General features: G+C 35.2%; 1 protein-coding gene across 1 annotated transcript; it reads left to right on the plus strand.

Annotated features, from left to right (window-relative positions):
- Window positions 1-3,974: 3,974 nt before the first annotated feature.
- LOC104235934 (uncharacterized) lies at window positions 3,975-4,910 on the plus strand. Its single transcript, XM_009789771.2, has one exon. The coding sequence runs from the start codon at window positions 4,052-4,054 to the stop codon at window positions 4,667-4,669; it is 618 nt and encodes a 205-aa protein (XP_009788073.1). The 5' UTR covers window positions 3,975-4,051; the 3' UTR covers window positions 4,670-4,910.
- Window positions 4,911-15,625: the final 10,715 nt, after the last annotated feature.

Consider the following 15,625-nt stretch of genomic DNA (forward strand, 5'->3'; position numbering starts at 1 on the left):
CATGAACATAACCTTCTATTTTCATTCACCATCTGTAGATTATTCCCACGGTGTCCGCGGATAGCGGTCTTAACTTCAAAAACACCCCGTTCATGATCGTATTGAAGAAATGAATGCCACTGTGCTCGCCTCCTGGACCTTTCAAATCTTCTCATGGGTATTGGCATAAATTGAACACCCCTGTCCATCAATGTTGATGCAGCTGCATGCCTTTCAACAAACCTCTCCGTACTCTGTTTGAATGTCATGCGGACCATGGCAGTGACAGGCAGTCCATGGGCAGACTTCAACAAGCCGTTGAATGACTCCGACACGTTTGTAGTGAGGGCTCCCATGCAATGTCCACATATGAAGCTCATGCCCCATCAACCAAGTATAGGCTCGTGGTTCTAACTGCCAGATCGCTTCCATGCACCTCGTGAATTTGCACTGCTGGTGCTCAGTTGCAGCCAGCCATGTTAAGTCATGCAATGCCTTGTCAGGATATTTCTTCTGGAAATTGGCCTTCAGGTAACGCACACAGTAACGGTGGTATGCATATGGTTCCTGCCATTCAGGCAAGTGACGTACAGAACTTAAAATACCACCATATCGATCAGATATTAGACAAATACCTGAACGTTGTTTGACAACGTGCTGCTTCAAATGGTTCAAAAAAAGCGTCCATGTCTCTTCAATTTCGTTGGCACATATGGTAAAATGTAGTGGAAATATTTGCCCGTTGGCATCTACTACAACTGCAATCAAAAGCTTAATATCATATTTTCCATAGACATGAGTACCGTCTATGGAAATTACAGGACGACAATGCACAAAACCATCAATTGCTGGTTTAAATGACCAGAACACATAGTTGAAAATATATTCGTTCTGTCCGGACTCCGCTCATGCCTCCATTTAACAATAGTCCCGGGGTTAAAGTGTTGCAGTGCGGCCATGTACCTGGGCAGATTGAAAAAAGACTTATCCCTATCGCCATAATAAGTTCAAAGGCACGTTTGCGACCGAGATATACCTTTCTTTTGGTTATAGTACAACCATACTCATGGTGGACGGCTATAATACACTCTTTAATCTTGAACCTAATGGACATTTCCAAATATGGAATCAAGACAAGAGAAATCAAGTCCACATCCAAGTTGAAGTGATTCTCATTGTATGTGTCCACTTCACATTTGTGCTCGCTAATAAATTTACCCACTTTCCACAAACCTGATTTCTTCTTGGTGGCATGCAACATCCAGTGACAACCCATAAAGTCTCTACGGCATACAACCTTGTATTTCTCCCTAGTTGATTCATTTACCGTCATCTCACGGCACTCTCTTATACTGTAGATTTTTACAGCCCTAATTAGGCGAGCTTTATCGGGGAAATACATGCCCTTTGTCAGAATAGCTGGTCTAGACTCATCCCACATCGCTGACGAAATTCATCATTATCCCTTGTGAGGGCATCCACGTTCGGAATGCTTGGCAAATTATCAAGGTAGGGAATATTCCGCTCATGAAATGACACATGGGACTCGTACACTCTTAGTCTAGCTGGAGGTGGAGGAACATGCTCCCTCGTCAACTCAGGTTCAACATTCACTTCCTCCTCCTCATCACCCTCATCATGGAAGGGTGTCTCATCCCTAGACTCATCCGCATTGTTGTCATAATCACTATCATCTTCCTGACTCTGCGCATCTACCAAATCACGAGTAAATACGTCGTCTATGGGCAATTGTGTGAGGTCAGGAGCGTCAAGAAGCTCGTTTTCTCTGCACATAAAGAACAAAATAATAAGTTACCCAACTAGATAAATACTTTAGATATAGCTATATCACTTTACTTACAAGTCGTACTGTCTTGACGTTTCATGATGGATATTTTCTTGTTGGTGATGACTCCCAGATGGACCACCATGGTCCAATACTCCAGAACTACGCATATTCCAACTAGGGGCAGGGTCATAACTTGTAAAATTCATATCCGGACGGTACCCCCTATGAAAAATATGAGTGTTAATACAAATCCAATTAAAACATAAATTAAACATCGCTAAAGAATAGTAAAATTGAAGTTTACCAGTCGTCTTGTTGATTATCTAAAGTCAAAAAATTATTTTGTGACTGCTCATTCGCCGGTGGTGACAAGTTTAAATCAAGGCAAGCTCTTTCATCATCAATCTGTCCGGCACACCCGATGACTGGGGATTATCCCTACTATGCACACCCTCATTATTGGAAACGTCTTCCACCTTGACGTACATTTCCAATAATTTTATTATAATAAATTCCATATATTCATCCGGAATCAGCAAAAAATCTCTAAGAGTTTCATCATCCTCGATGTTAAACTCAGAATAATAAGCAAACCCTTGCGGAGTCACTGAATACGGAAATCTACCGGTTATTTTAAGGTTACCCGAACGCCTCCTCTCATTCATTTTTTTACGTAACAACGATACCAATTTATCGTACTCCATAGTAAGCGGCAATTTAACATGACATTGTGGAGGTGAGCTATACCTCACAGAGTTATTCTCCAACACAACCCCCCCAATATAGTGAAACCCTTATTTTTGCCACTTCAGACATTGTAAAAAAATAATTGATAAGAAGAAGAGAGAAGTATGAACATAAGTTTGAAATAAAGTATTGAATGAATTTTTATAAAATTAAAACGCCTTTAAATAAGGCAAGTCCGACATTGGGGTGTAGAATTTTTCTATGTAAAACGCAGTACAATACTATGTTTTATGTATTGAATTATTGTTATGTCAGTTCATTATTGGTGGGGGCAAAAACCAGAGTACAACGCAATTATTTAATGTAAAACGCATTATTATACTGCGTTTTACAAATATATCTTAGTAAAACGCAGTATAGTACTGCGATTTACAAAAAAAAAAATTAAATAAAACGCAGTACTATACTGCGAATTACTTTAACGGCAAAATTTTCGTTAAAGTAATTTGCAGTATAATACTGCGTTTTACTCATTTATGTAACTTTTTTTTTAAAGTAGTACAAAAGTATTTTTTGTCCAAAAAATGATTAAAAAGGTTTCGTACTCGAGGTTAATAGGAATGAGCGTCATCAGTGATTACATAGGTTTACTTGGTGGAATGTTCCCTCCAACTTTTCTTTTTTCCGTTACAGCCTTTTTGTAATTCATATATTTTAATTAACTATAATCAGTAAAATATAGTAATGATTAGAATTCATCATGCATACTCGAGTTAGGTAGTAATTCTGTCTAGATCATATCATTTCACTTTTACCTTTTCATTTTACTAAGGCGGGTTTGCTTCATCGTGAAAGAAGACAAGTTAACAGTCTTCTTTAGATACTACAAATTGGGAAAATTCGTGGAGTCAACTCTTATTATTGCTTGGTTTCCAAGCCTAAATCGTTTGAGGTGGTTCTGCGTAAGAGCTGACACAACCATGCACACACATACGCGTCACACAAATCTAAAATCAGCACGTGTTCCACTTGAATCTTCTACCCACAGAATGAATAGCCAACCTTGACCGCTTGTTCAGTAAAATTAAAATTAGTGGGGTCTTGCTCCCGCAATGACGGCGTCACTTCCGTCACCACCCTCTCATTTTCACTTTTTCTTAATTCAGTTATGAATGATCCCATAAACAAAAACAAAAAGAGAAACAACAACAACAATCCAATCCAGTATAATCTCACTTAGTGGGGTCTGAAGAGGGTAGTGTGTATGCAGACCTTACCCCTACCCTAGGGTAGAGAGACTGTTTCCAAATAGACCTCCGACATCCTTCCCTCCAAAAACTTCCCACCTTGCCCTTGGGGAGACTCAACTCACAACTTCTTGGTTGGAACGGGGTGAGAGAGAAAGAGAAGAGTTATTAGGGGACAAAGTGTCGTGGACCCCACTCCCAGTTGAAGAAAATGGAAGGAAAACGCGAGCTCTCGTGAATCTTTAAAAGGCTGGTCACCGCCTCATTTGCAGCCACAACATCTTTCACATTATACTTGTCTTCCATCCAATTACGTAAACGGAATATATTATCATACATAGAAAGATAGATGGGTGCTTGTTTGTCTTCCTCTTCCGTCATCGATGCAAAAGATCAGAAACCCTCCTCCGCCTACGTGATATCAACCAACGGAGAGCTCCGTCAATATACAGTTCCCATCAACGTCTCTCAAGTTCTTCAGTCTGAGATGTCTTCTGAGGCTTCCTTCATCTGCAATTCCGATCGCCTTTACTTCGACGATTTCATACCTCGTTTGGATTCTGAATACCAGCTTCAGCCCGGTCAGATCTATTTCGTGCTCCCTACTTCCAAGCTTCAGTATCGCCTGAGTGCGTCTGAAATGGCAGCTCTTGCCGTTAAAGCAAGTGCTGCTCTCGAGGACCTCAATAAAAACAACCGTCGCCATTCTAAGAAGTTTATAAGGAAGAATAAGAAGAGTAATTCTCGGATTTCACCAATGCTTCTCCAAGTGGAAGATGAATCTCGAGATAATTATACTCAAAGTCAAAGCAATTATAAGGCTCCGTCCATGGGGCTTGGGGTTTCCATGAGATCTGCTTCTGTTAGAAAATTGCAGCGAATATCTTCGCGGCGGGCAAAGATGGCTGTGCGCTCCTTCAGGAAGCTTATGACCATTCAAGAAGGATCCGTTCTCTTGTTTACTTAACCAATTAATTACTTCATTATTTTGTTCTTTTTTTCTTTTGACGCGAGCGTACGTGAAGGAGAGAGGTTTCTCCTCAATTTCACTTTCCTTGGGCAGTAACATGCTATAGGTGGTAACGTGCCCTCATCTTCTCTCGCTCTCGGCGTGTAAATAAAAATATGTGGGAGTTGCAGAGCATAATATCAAATTCGGCTGTTTGTAAACTTACTTGTTTAAAGAAGAAGTATACGTTAGTAATTAACCTTTTTGTGCAATTCCCTATTTTCTGGTGAATTGAAATAGTAAATGATCAAAATTAAACTCAGTTGCATCGGCAAAAACATGGCCGCCAAGATTTAATCATCATCTGCAAATGGGCAATACTTCATGTTATAGCATGCTTTTTACTTTTGAATTGTAATAGGCTCATATTAGAATTTGAAACTTATGAGTCCTTTTAAGTTAGAAAGAATTACAAGAAAATACATATAACTTTATAACATAACAAAAAATGGCTCATGTTTTTAAGTTTTATTTCATCTAGCCCACATTGTACATATTTTGAAAGCACTTGCAAATTCAAAATCTGTATTCTTACAACTATTGCTTCTAAAATTTATGGAGTTAATTCTTTGTTCTCACAAAGAATTTATTAGTTGTTTGGATTGGGTGTTGTTCAAATTGATTGAAAATATCAAAAGAAGTTCAAAATTTGAATTTGAAGTAATTTGGAGTAGATTTGGGCAGGATTTGAGTTAAATTTTAGAAAAGACGCAAGGAAGAAGACGAAGTCAGTTTTTTGTATAATTATGTATAATCTTGTATAATAGTGTATATGAGTGTAGAAACACAACTTATACACTATTATACACTTTTATACAACTTTATACAAGCGTCTGTAGACGAACTTCTTCCACGATTTTCAGTTGCAATTCTCGTTCAAAACCAGTCCAAATCCCCATTAAATGACTTCAAATTTTATATACAACCTCCTTATACTATTTCTAACATGTCTAAATAACAACCACTCCAAATTTCTCACAAAATCAAATTCAAAATTTAAACTCACATATTTAAACTTTTTAAAAATCTAGTTTTCACCACCCAAATAAATTTGGTTTGTTGAAATAATATTTGAGTCACATTTACTGATTCGAAAATTAATTTAAAAGCTTGAACTCTTTTTTAAAAATTAAATAATAATTTTGACAACCTATTTGAGTTGGATATTGAATCTTAGCCTATTAATTTGGGCTAGTTGGTTGTAAATTGAAAGATGAACTATAAAATTGAAAAATATGGAGCTCAGTTGTTCTAATGTGAAATTTTCCCTCTAAGTTATTGGTTCTAAATTAATAATTTATACATATTAAATAGATTTTTAAGAATAAACAATTAAATATAAAATTTAAATCAAGTTATTGGATTTGGCCGAATTGTAATTTGGTGTATAGCGCTGCCCCTGAATAGACTTTGTTTCGATTGTCTTCGTTTTCCTTATTAACGAATTAAAGTTGTTATGTCAAGTACGACTGTACGAGTAGGTAACAAAAAATTGGAGCATCTCCTTTTAAAATCTATATTTGGAAAAAGTCTTTCTATAAAAAAATAAACATTTTTAGTCACATGGTTATAGTATGTCAAAAGTCATAGCTGGATGATGGTTTTTATGAGGAATGGAGTAGAAAGAAATTAACGTGTGGAGAAGTCGTCGCTTACTATTAATTAAATAGAAATGAGGAATCCTAGTGGGCAGTGGCGGATCCAGGATTTTGTGCAAGCGGGTTCAGTCGGAGAAGTCCATAACTAACATAAGCTGTATATACCGTATAAGCGGGTTCAAAAATAATTTCTATACAAAATTTACCTTGCTTTAACCATAATTTATACATATATACAATATTATTTTTTGACGAAGCGGGTTCAGTTGAACCCACTTCTCAGGGTCCGCCCCTGCTAGTGGGAGAGGACTTTCTCCAAGGGCCAGGCAAAAACAGCGGCCAATTCCATTCTTATGCAAAACAACAAAAAGTTCAAGTATGGGGTTGGCGAATTAATTAATTAGATTTAAATTTTAGGATAACGGCTTTGAATTATTTTAGTTGTTCACATCCTTTACTACTTCTCCTCCAAGTTTTACTTTACATCTTCTGATGCATCACAACGGGAATTGCCGTGTCAAATTAATTAATACTCTTGCACTAGTTTCAAACTTACAGATCTCGTGGTCCTTGAACTGATTTTCTGGCGTTGTATAGCCGCTGTAAAAAAAATAGTCGAAAAATATATAAAGTTTGTATATTATATATATATATATATATATATATATATATATATATTCTTTATGTTATATACAAAAATTATACATTTTTTTTTACTACCACATATTAATAATTTTTTGTGCGAGTTAAAAATAATAATATCCCTTTTCCAATTCTTACGGCATACGGTTTTGTCCCCAAATCCATTGCGAAAACTATGTGCTAGCCAATACACATTTCAATCGCGGCCTTGAATATGAAGCAAAATTTCTTCTATCAATTATTAGTTTAGATGGCAGTTGGAGAATATTTGGGCTGAAGTTGGAAACAAGAGTTTTTAAATTGAAGGTAGATTAAAATCGTGGAAGATGTTGCGTCTAGATAAAAAATTCACTTGGAAAAAAAATGGAACTTTTTGAGTAAAAACCAATAACCTATTCCCCTAAAATATATCGTCAAACGAGTATTTCAAATTTTGCTTGAAATTCAAACATTGAAATTTGATAGATGCAAATAGTACTCTTGGCGAAATAAATATATTTGCAAATGCTGAAATATATGACCAAACAGGCATTAATCGTTCAACATGCTCAAATGAACAGTAACAAGATTAAAAAGTTTAACAATGAAAGACATTTAAAAGAGAGAAAAGAAATAGAAGTTGTCTGTTACTACATACAATTGGTTTTCTTCATCATCATTTTGTAAAGATATTACCCAAAGAAGCTGGATAATATGATATGAATAAACGCATGAAGGGTGTGGTCCATTACCCAAAGTCCATTGAATTTTTCAAATAAGATAAAGATGAGAGTATGCGACTATGAATGCTATTCAAACTAATAGCTCTTTTGGCCAAGCTGCAAAAATCAGCTTATTTTGAAAACTTTTTTTCAAAAGTATTTTTGGTGAGAAGTAGTTTGTGTTTGGCTAATTAGTTTGAAAAGCACTTCCGAGCATCAATTAGTATTTGATCAAGCTTTAAAAAACTGCTTCTAAGTGTGTTTTTCTCAAAAGTACTTCTCAAAAAAGTGCTTTTGGAGAGAAGCTACTTTTTTCTACTTCTCAAAAACTGTTTCTGCTTCTCCTCAAAAATACTTTTTTCCTTCCAAAAGCTTGGTCAAACACCTCAATTTTTGGCCAAAAGTATTTTTGACAAAAAAAAAAAGCAATATTGGTAACAAAAAAAAAAAAAACTTGGCAGCGACACTATTAATTATCTCTATCTCTATAATCAAAGATAACACGGCGTTGTTTGGGAGTGGTCCTACATATGTTCTTTTTCCCACGGGAGGGAGAGGCTATGTTGACCCTCCCCTTTAATTTGGATTGTTTCTTGCCTTCTTGTGCTTCAAGGCACAATGCCTACTTTATTTTTATTTCTTTATTGTTGTTTGACTTGATCAAAACAATATCAACATATTTAGTATGTGGACGTAATATTTTTCGAAAAATATATTTGGCCAAACTAAGAATGTCCCAAATGGGGTATAATAGTAACTTCGCACGGCTTTTGAGGGCATAATGGATTTTTGTGCATTTTCGTTTTTCATATATACCCTTTGGCAAATTTTTGTTTTTAATTTAATTTTTTTCAAACAATTTTCTCTCACTAATTTAATTGTTTTACCTTCCCAGGATGCATACTACATCATTTTCCATAAAGCACATATGCATATACTATACTAATTAAACGAAATACACTAAAGTATACATATACTATACCAATTAAACGAAATACACTAAAATATACACATAATATATTAGAGAAAATACGTATAAAATTAAACTACTGGTATTTATGATTAAAGTGGTCACTTTCTAACCCTAAACACTTAATATATTTGGCCAAACCTAAAAAGCTTTTCCAACCCCCATTTTTCTATCTTTGTTTTCTCATTCTTCATCTCTTATCTTTCTTAGGGTTAGATTAAGGAATGGACCACAGGAAAAGGAATAATGCTTCGAAAGTTTATGTAGTGTTTCGTGGTAAGAGGCCTGGATTGTATAACTCTTGGCATCAGTGTGCTCCTATGGTTATTGGTATTAAGGGCAGCATCTTCAAGGCCTTCAAAACATATGATGAAGCCATAACAGCTTTTAATGAGTTTAGAAATGGATCTCAAACTGATAATATATCGGTATCGAAGGTGTATGTAGTATTTTGTGGTAAAATACAACTCTTGATGTGAGTTTGCTCCGATGGTTATAGGTTTCAAAGGAAGCATCTTCAAGTCTTACAAATCTTATGAGGAAGCAGTAGCAGTATTCAATGAATTCCAAAAAGAAAATATTTACAGTGAAGAACAATCTTCAAGTTTGTGTATTGATGAAAGTGATATTGGAGCAAGTGTTATGTCATCTGTATTGTTAGCTGGAATGTTTGTAGGGATGAAGATTTCAAAAAGTTCTTCAGTTTGATTGTTGATAAGAGTATTTTGTTCAATTTTTTATTATTGTTTAGTTTGGTTATTATTAGTTTGATTGTTTAGTTTGATGTTTTACTGGTTGCCGCATTCAACCTCTGTAGAATAGAGTATTTAGGATGCCAAAGCCTTTATCTTTTGTACTCCCTGTTGGAATGAAATAAAATATGTCTGTTGATTTTAAAAAAAATATATATATTCAACTGAACTGAATGTTTTAATTTGTCTATATTGTTGGAACCTTGTAAATGCCAATGTATTATCATTTTGCACTTGTTTTAATCTGTACTACATTGATTCATAAGTACTCAACTATCTTCTAGTACTCATCAACTATCTTCATGAGTTCAGTATGCGCTATATGTTGCATCTTCAAGTACTCAACTATCTTCATATTTATTGACAATACATTTTTCTATTGTCCAAGATTGGTGTCATAAGTTCAATGTGCTATATTAAATTGGAAAAAAATTGACCAATTTTAGAGGACTTAATTAATCTTTACAAATGTTACTATTAGTACTTTCATTTCATTAGGCATCAAACGAACAATTGCAATATTGAAGACAATAGGATTGTTTTGTTAACTTGAATCAAACGATCATTAAGTAAAAACAAAAAAGATTCAAAACATAATAATAATTTCATTCATTAATATGAGATTTCAGGATAACATCACCAAAACATAACAAGATAAATAAAAACATCACCTTAAGGGGTAGACAACTTCATAGACTATTAGAAAAACATCCCCATAAGCAAAAAGATAACTTAAGATAAAACTCCATAATGCATGGGCTACTCAATATTCTGGTTCACGAAAAGAGACTTTGAGGTCTTGGAGGCGGATTCGGTATCACTAGTGATAACAATGATAGAATTGCTCTTAGCTCCATTCTGGACGGATGGTGTGGGCATATCGTCAAGCATAGTATAGAGTGAAGTTAGAGGATGCTCCTCCAACATCACACTTTTTAGGTAATCAATGCTTGAATCACGTACCACCCTCTCAATCAATTCATTAACCTCACGCTTAAGATCTTGGTACAAAATATTATGACTAACAGGTGAACCATGGAGTGGTTGTTCAACAGCTTTCTTGTACGGAGTCCTATCCATCGTTATGCTTAGATGTAATAGTTGTTTCAGTTTGATTGTTTTATGTAGGTCTAGCATATTTTTTGAAAAATATATAGGGAGAATTATAATCTCTCAATTATAATAGCTATTCCACTTTCCGATAGGACTTAAAGTCTCTTTGTAGAGACCCTATGCAACCATTACACATTCCAGTAGCCATATTCGCTCCTCCATGCGGACATTACACATCCTATCAGTCTCTTCCACTCCTCCATGCATCCATTACACTTCCCAGTAGCCTCTTCCACTCCTTCATGCAACCATTACACTTTTCAGAAGTCAATTTCACTCCTCTATGCACCATTACACTCCTCTATGCAACCATTACTCTCCTCAATGACTACAATTAGTTATGGAAGCTCGTCTTTATCCATCCGCCTATATACATTTTGGAATTTTTTTAGAAAAAACTTATGCCATATAGTGGCATGCACTTCACAGATTTTGGACGTTTTTTTTTAAAACTTCTGCCATATAGTGGCAGTGCACTTCATAGGTTTTATCTCATAGTGTTAATCTTAGAAGATTTGAGTAATTCATGTACAGATTATTTGATCCTTGTTTAGGTTTAGGTTCTCTTTTGGTTTAGGTTCGTTTAGGTTTAGGTTTAGGTTTATATTTAGGTTTAGGTTTAGGTTTAGGTTTTGATTTTTCGTGTTGATTTTTCCACTTCTCTATGAGCAAATTAATGTTGATTTTTAAACTTTTTTGTAATAAAGAAAATAATCTTCCTAGTCTTGTTCTTGGTTATAAAATGATAGAAAAGAATAGGGGGCTTTTGCACTAAATATATTGTTAAATGACTTCCCAATTTTAATTGGCTATTTTTAAACCAGTAGTATTCTTAAAATAAATAAATATAACAATAATAAATGAAAAAAACACAAATAATATTATAAATAACAATCATATTAATCCACTACTTTGATCTATTTGAAGTCATTACATATAATTAAAGAGAAGAAATTATCAAGCTAAGCATTAGTTAATCCTAGATCTTCAACAGAGAAGATCACAGTCCCTGATGTAGCTAATTCAAAGAGAAGAACATTCTCTTTCTTCAGATTATTGTCGACATCAAATTGTTTCTACTCATTGACGATTCTTCTCCGAACACCACTTGTGAGAATTACAACCCACTCCTTTCCATTACATCGAAGCATTGTTTTAACCGAAATAGGAGGAAGATAGCCACAGATACTCTTTGCAAGAAATTGCAAGAACATAATGTAAAGATAGGGTTCAGGTTCATTGCTAGTTGGGATAATCAACAGTTATCAAATCATGAAAATTTAAGAAAAATAAAATTACCAGAAAATCACGCTTAATGTACGATCTGGGCACTTTCATCCGAAACCATAGATAGAATTCTTCTTCAATCCACCCGTTAGCATTCATGTTTATAGTATCTATTTTGTCTAGAGAGTTGGAGATGTTGTTCTTGTGTTTAAGAGATATATAAAGAGTAAAAACTTTCAATTTCCCTTCAATTATATTTTTACTTTTCCTTTTGTTTCCCTCCGAAAATTGTATTTAACATTTTAGTCCAAAAATGTCATCTTGTTTTCCCTCCTAATAAAGAAGCTAGAATACATTAGTCCAAAAATTCAATAATGATTTCCCTTTTATTATAATTAAGATTAACCAATAAAAATATATATAATTATATATTTACTATTATATAAATAAGGCCATACGTATGACCTTAATGGATGAAATTATATAGACGATTATTATACAAGCGGTCGATGTCACTATGAATCACAACGATATAATTATCATAGGTTATATGACTACAATCATATTAGTCAATGGACTTATATGGTTGCTATAGGTCTTTACGTATGATTTTAATGAATTAAATTATATAAACGACTATTACATAAACGGCCAATTACTATGAATCACAATCTGAATTTTCCTCCCATACTAATTCAGATAAATATTTTTGTTCAAAGCACCTTGACCTATATTCAGCTTCCAATTCTTTCTCGAATTTAGCTTTTATGGCTAACTCATATTGCTGAACAAATAGCTTCAAAGTGCTTTGGCAGGTGATAAATCCGTCAAAGAAAGCATGCATTCCTTCACTTCTTTGTGTGAACAACATCCCAACCCAAAAGTGGTCATTTAGGTATACAGGAACCCATTTCTCCTTCTCCAAATAAAGCTTATAAAACCAATCCCTTCCATCTAAGTTATATTTTGCAATATAATTAGTCTGTCTTCTCTCAAACTCAGCAACGTTAATGCTATCAAGGACTAAAGCCTTAAATTTTGCCTTTGCAATCTTACCATCAAGAACTCCTCTTAACTTCATAGGCAACTTTGCGAATATGTGTCATATACAATACCTATGTACCGTATTTGGCATCAATGCATTGATAACATCCTTAATACTATCACATTGGTCAGTCATGATAGCTAATGGACGAACATTATTTAGAGCTCCAAGCCATGTAGAGAGCACCATTTTGTAACTTGTTATATCCTCACTAGACATAAAAGCACATCTCAAAAGTATAGACTACCAATGCTGATTGACACCAACAAATGAAGCAAATGGCATATTGTATCGATTCACAAGGTATGTGGTATCAAGGCATATTACATCATGAAACTCCTCATATGCAACCTTAGAGTGTGAATGAACCCATACGACATTACGAAGTCAACCAAAATTATCCACATCTACGGAGTAGTAAAATTCCCTATCTTTTTGGTGCATGTCACCGAAGAATTTGAGTAATGATTGTGCATCCCCTTCTTACAACTGAAGCTTTCTACTCTTTAAAATATAATTTCTACAGTCCTTTGGTGTACAACCCAGATTTTCGGGGCCACCAGCAAGTACTTCAGCGACTCTTATATTTTTGAGGGTCTTAAGCCAGCAATATCTTTGGCTACAAATCTCTCAAGAGACTTACTAAGCAATCTGTGTCCAGCAATCAATCGCGATAGTGCTGGTTCCAATTGATGATTATGTTTTTAACCACTTTTGAAACACGCCATGAACCATTCTCCTCTAAAATTCCATTTATTCTAGCACGACAGTTCCTCCTCTTGGTAACATGCTTATTCCTTGGTTTCTTAGACCTATCACAACCATATTGTACATACCTAACAATATCACCACCTTTTTTGTTTGATGTTATTTTGACAATGCAAAACCCCGATTATCGTGTATGTTCTTTGTAAAAATCAAACATAACATCCTTATTACTGAACTGCATCCTAGTAATTGGATCAATTATGAGACCTTCTTCATTGAACTCATTAGGCATTTCCCTGCCCTCTCCACCTTCTCCCTCTTCCTCTAAATAATGGTCGTCGTCATCATCATCAGCAGCAGCAGCAGCAACAACAACATCGTCAACATGATTTTCTCTATCATTGAAGTTGTCGTCTGAATCAATGTCGATCGACTCATCTTCTTTCATCAAACTGTCGTCTGAATACAACCCCAATGATATGTGTTATGCATTCCTTAGTTCCCCCGACCTAGTTTCTAGGCTGTTATTCAGATTTAATGGCTCCAAACTAGTTTCTAGGTTAGCATTCATGTTTAGGTTAAGGGAAGGGTGGTGAATTATATGTTTAATGAAAGCTCTCTTAACATAAGTGTATGATATGTCAAGGTATGCCGTATAAATAAATAAAAATATGATGTATACATACTAGACTTTTGATCTTCCCATCCATATAAATAGTATTTAAAAAAAATACGTAATAGTATAGGTATACATACACGAAGGCCTTTTATCTTCCCATGCATGAGAGAATGATGATTTATGGGATCAATATTCTGGGATAATTAATATTTATTAACTAATTTTGGAGGGAAAAATGGCTATTAAGCCAAATATGAAATGAAGGGCTTTACTGATATTTCACCAGTGTGGTTATTGTTGGGCCACGCTGAGTTTGGCCGAATAGAAGCTCTCTTTTTGTATCGCCAACATTATCTTGGAGATGCAAAATGATTTCTTCCTTGCACCTAATTAGTGTAATATAATTCATTGCGAAACTTTCAGTTTAAATCTTTGCCTCAGCTGTTTAAACTGGACTACTAAATTTAAAATACTGTACACAGATTTTCATAAATGTTTTGATTATGTACATTTATTTAAAAAAAATTATTCCGTGTTTAAGACTTATATAAAAACCATTTGTTCTTTCAATATTAGTGCTAGGATAGATCTAGTTCTCTACGTGACAGAAATCGATGATGGTGGGATATTAATTACCAGAGAAACATGGTTTACTCCACAGAAGGCAATTTCTTTTTCCGTTTTTAATCTTGTACTAAATGTTCTTATTCATTTAAGAAAACTACAAATTGGAAAATACTCCTAGTATTTGGAGAAACGACCTTTTAGTTATACAAAACACGCCCTTGATTGACGCACAAATTTGCTAGAGGAAAATGGTTTCTTCCTCGATCGCGTGGTATTTGACGACGCCTTCCAAATCTATACTCAATTGCTTTTGCTTAATTCTTCTAACAGGAACATGCGTGGGTTTGACGACAAATACGCATGGGAAGCTCAAATACTGGGCCTTGTGCTCTTAGCTATGAACCAACATTTACTTAACGGGCTGGTGTTTGGAATTGCACAGGTATCTCATCCACCTATAAGGTAGTCCACAATCTGGGCTGGTGTTTGGAAATGCAGCTCTTATACAGCGGCGTACGTATAGATGTGTATCCAGACGTTTAAAAACATGAGAGCGCTATTACAAAGAGGTGGATCTTCAAACTTTTAGGTTCTTACGATGGACTCATTACGTATTTTATAATTTCTATGCGGATAAATTAGGTGCCCCCGATTTAGTAGGCTCGAGACGTCGCACCGAGGGTAGAAATTCGATAAAGACCAAGCCCGGGCTCGAAGGCAGAACAAGAGGCTCGAAGACCTAAGTGTTCGAGGAATATCGGAGCCAAGCACGACCGACTCCGAGATAATGTCATTATGAGTTTGTTACATAAGGACAAGATTCCTGCCACGTCCCCAAGATCGTGGCGTAAATCCCAGAATAGATTTGTACTAATTAATACTAATCCGTACTAGACGGTTAGACAGCTGTCCCAATAAGATTCTTTACTGTAAATGGAAATGTACCTTATTTAGGGCTCTCCTCCTATATAA

This window comes from Nicotiana sylvestris, chromosome 4, assembly GCF_000393655.2.
Source record: "Nicotiana sylvestris chromosome 4, ASM39365v2, whole genome shotgun sequence".
Lineage (NCBI taxonomy): Eukaryota > Viridiplantae > Streptophyta > Magnoliopsida > Solanales > Solanaceae > Nicotiana > Nicotiana sylvestris.